General features: G+C 45.0%; 1 protein-coding gene across 1 annotated transcript in view; it reads left to right on the forward strand.

The window, feature by feature from the left end:
- The first annotated feature begins 435 nt into the window (after positions 1 to 435).
- Positions 436 to 3,263, forward strand: part of LOC116671462 (NADPH oxidase organizer 1) — a 3,557-nt gene continuing 729 nt past the window's right edge. Inside the window, exons 1-8 of the mRNA XM_032502777.1 lie at positions 436 to 696; positions 825 to 905; positions 1,009 to 1,081; positions 1,235 to 1,418; positions 1,506 to 1,708; positions 1,826 to 1,933; positions 2,296 to 2,413; positions 2,689 to 3,263. The exon at positions 2,689 to 3,263 is cut by the window's right edge and continues 729 nt beyond it. Coding sequence (XP_032358668.1) covers positions 622 to 696; positions 825 to 905; positions 1,009 to 1,081; positions 1,235 to 1,418; positions 1,506 to 1,708; positions 1,826 to 1,933; positions 2,296 to 2,413; positions 2,689 to 3,263 — 1,417 coding nt within the window. The 5' untranslated portion in view covers positions 436 to 621. The remainder of the gene's footprint in view (positions 697 to 824; positions 906 to 1,008; positions 1,082 to 1,234; positions 1,419 to 1,505; positions 1,709 to 1,825; positions 1,934 to 2,295; positions 2,414 to 2,688) is intronic.

Raw genomic sequence — 3,263 nt, forward strand, 5'->3', positions numbered from 1 at the left:
AACACTTTGAAGATACTTTTTGTCGCAATTTGTCCCAAAATAGACTATGTTTTAAATATTTCATAACATAGAATTATGACAGGTAATTGGTGACCTTAGGGCAGATATTGGAAACATAGTATATTTTGAACTGAAGATGAATCATAACATTTTTTGCAAATCAACACAAAATAATCTTACTTCCTAGGCAACATTATCAGTCATCCACTGCAATCAATGGATTAAAGGTGAATCCTTTGTGTTTTTTTTCCTTTGTGTGAAAAAAACCCAGATGATGTAAATGCATCATCTGTTGTGTCCTCATTTTTTTTATGGGGACACCTGCCAGTAATTCTTCTTTTCCTGATAGCTCTACTAGCCTTTATTCTCCTACGTGATCTCTGTGACACTCATGGGTCAAAACATCCAGCTACACCTATCTGACTCAGCCGCTGCGTGAGTGGATGGCTGCATCCTTTTCTCTAGCCCTCAGGTGTTTTTCACTGACTCCGCCTCTGTTGCATGAAGCCTATATATCCAGAGCAGCAGACTCTGATCTGGCAGAGCAGCAGGAGCAGGTCAGCCGGAGACTGAAGGTCAATTAAGCAGCTATTCATCCTGAGAGACACAAACAAGGACACGATGGCCGGTGAACAACGCTTTGTAATAAGTGCCCGCATTATAGGAGCCGTCCACAGGGACACACCAAAACTCAGAGTGAGTTAAGACCTCAGATGTTATGAGTTGTGAGAAGATATTTTAATTTTGAATTACCATTGCTGTATTTGTGTATGTGTGAAAGCTTCTGGTCTCTCATCCTTTTACTTTGTTCTCTCTCTCCACAGATGTTCATGATATCAGTGTTATGGTCTGATGAGACTGAAGTGATTGTCTACAGGTCCTTTCAAGATTTTAAGAAATTCCATGTAAGTAAAAAATAAGCCACAAAAAAATCCCATTTTGTCTAGTCAGTGTGCTGTTTATGTTGTAGGAATAATAATGAATAAAAACAATTTTTTTTTCAAACAGCGGCAGCTGAAAAAGAGGTTCCCCCTCATTAACCCTTTCAGGAAAAACGACAGAGTGATCCCCAAATTTAAAGGTATGATTATTTGAGCATGTGAGCATTTAGGAAGTCAATAGAAATGACATTTAGCTACTTATAAGAAAAATGCTTAATGAGTAAAGGTCTTGTGCTTCTCTTCTTCTCAGCTACTGTCCTCATCCTGAAAGCTTTTTCCTCTCCTCTCTCCAGGGCAGGCCAGGAGGAGCAGCCTCCAGCAGAAAGGATCCAAGCGATCCGTCCAACGAATGAAGTTCCTGGAGAGCTACTGCAACAAACTGCTGAAGTGCGAGCAAACTGTGAGTCAGAGCTCAGAGGTGGCACAGTTCTTCATGCCCAAAGACCGTGACCTGCAGCCAGACTTCACCAAGAACAGGTTGGTGGTCATGTCAGTGTGTCCGTTCAAATGATGAGGCTAATGGGAGTTCTTGATTATTAAATGTCTGACTTCTCTCTCACGCAGCATCATGATCATGCTGTCCGAGGATCTGCCCGATGGTGAAGGAGGCGGTGATGGGACTCACCAGCATGCAGGAAACATAACTCTCCCGTTTGTCACCCAGACCTACCGCTGCGTGGCTGCGTACGAGACAAAAGATACCAAGAACCGTCCGTTTAAAGTCGCTGTGGATGAGAAGCTGGAAGTGCTGATCAAAGACCCTGCAGGTCAGTGCTTTAGTTTTCATGACGCAGCTTACTGAAAATCAATAACAACAAAAAAAACACGTGCTTCCCCCATACTCATTTCTCTTTTGATGAAAGAATGTTTGATTTCCTCTCCAGGTTGGTGGCTGGTGGAGAACGAGGATAAGGTTTTGGCTTGGTTCCCTGCTCCCTACCTGGAGTTGTGGGATGGTGATGATGATGATAACGCTGGATTCCAGCTCTCAGGTGTGTGTCACTTGTCACAGTTGAATGTCAAGATTTAAAAAAAATAATTAAATTCATTCAAATTCAAGTTATTGTGCAAGAATGCATGTGTGCATAGAGAATGCACTTGTCACACAGAAAGAACTCATCTCAAGCTTGATTACACAACTGTACTTTTGTAAGCGTGTGAGCTGTAAAAATCCATTGTGCCATACTTCATCATACGGCCCAATGAAACCTATTGTTAAAGAATGACCAACCAACACCAGGGCATGGTCCGAACTGTTTTTATAAAGACTATCTGTGTTTTTTTGATGTCTCAAGAAAGAAGATTTTAGCTGTACAGCAGTTCCTCAACTAGTTTTCTTCTTTGCGACCCTTAGGTGCCCTGTACTGTGCTGTGAGGAGTTACTCGACTAAGAAGAATGACGAGGTGTCTGTGCCCATTGGCGCTGTGGTGGAGGTGCTGAGGAAGTCTGACAACGGCTGGTGGCTCATCAGGTACACCAATCTTACCTGTCTGCACTGCAAACAACAGAAAAAAGGAATAAAGAGCGCGTTAAAAGAGGCCGGGGTGAAGGGTTCATGAATGCCTCTTCATTGTCTTTTAATGCAAACACATCACAAACGTGCCATTGTCCATTCAGAGAGTTAGAAAGGTGTTTTGAATGTCAAATATTTCTGCAACATTGCGAAATGTCATGTCTAAACTCAACTTTAAGGTGTTAGTTTTTCAATTGTTGAACGAAGTTCAAATGAATTCAATTTTCTTTCAGATTCAATGGCAAGGCAGGTTACATCCCCTCCATGAACCTGCAGCCATACAACAACCCACGGTCGGGCCTCTACAGCCTGCAGAGAAAGCTGCACAGCTCCGCTCTGAACCTGGCAACCAGCAGGGAGCCCCAGGCTTCTCATGCACCCTGCGTCAGCGAGGAAATCAGGGGCTCTGCTGGTCAGTCCAGAGGAGAGCCCAGTGTGCTTGGGCGTCTCCACAAGGCCCAATCCCTGGACGTCCTCTCTGAGACCCGCTTGCAAACACAGATGGAGAGGGACGTCTCGACCTCAGACCGCCGTGCACGCAGCACAAGCAACACAAGCAGCACAAGCACCGAGACCAGCTTCTCCAGCTTCTCCTCCAGCAGCGACTCGTCCTCAAGTTTAAAAGAGGAAGCGCTGTGTGAGAGCTGCACAGCCAGTCCTGCAGCTTCACCCCAGCCCAGCGTCAGCGACGGTGAGAGCAGCTTTCCTGATCTCAGCCTCTCAGACCGCCGCAGCTCCAACACCAGCTCTGAGAGCTCTGGATCTGTCAGCCCCAAACCCAGTGAGAAGGTCTCAAACACTCCCAGGG

This window comes from Etheostoma spectabile, chromosome 21 (assembly GCF_008692095.1).
Source record: "Etheostoma spectabile isolate EspeVRDwgs_2016 chromosome 21, UIUC_Espe_1.0, whole genome shotgun sequence".
Lineage (NCBI taxonomy): Eukaryota > Metazoa > Chordata > Actinopteri > Perciformes > Percidae > Etheostoma > Etheostoma spectabile.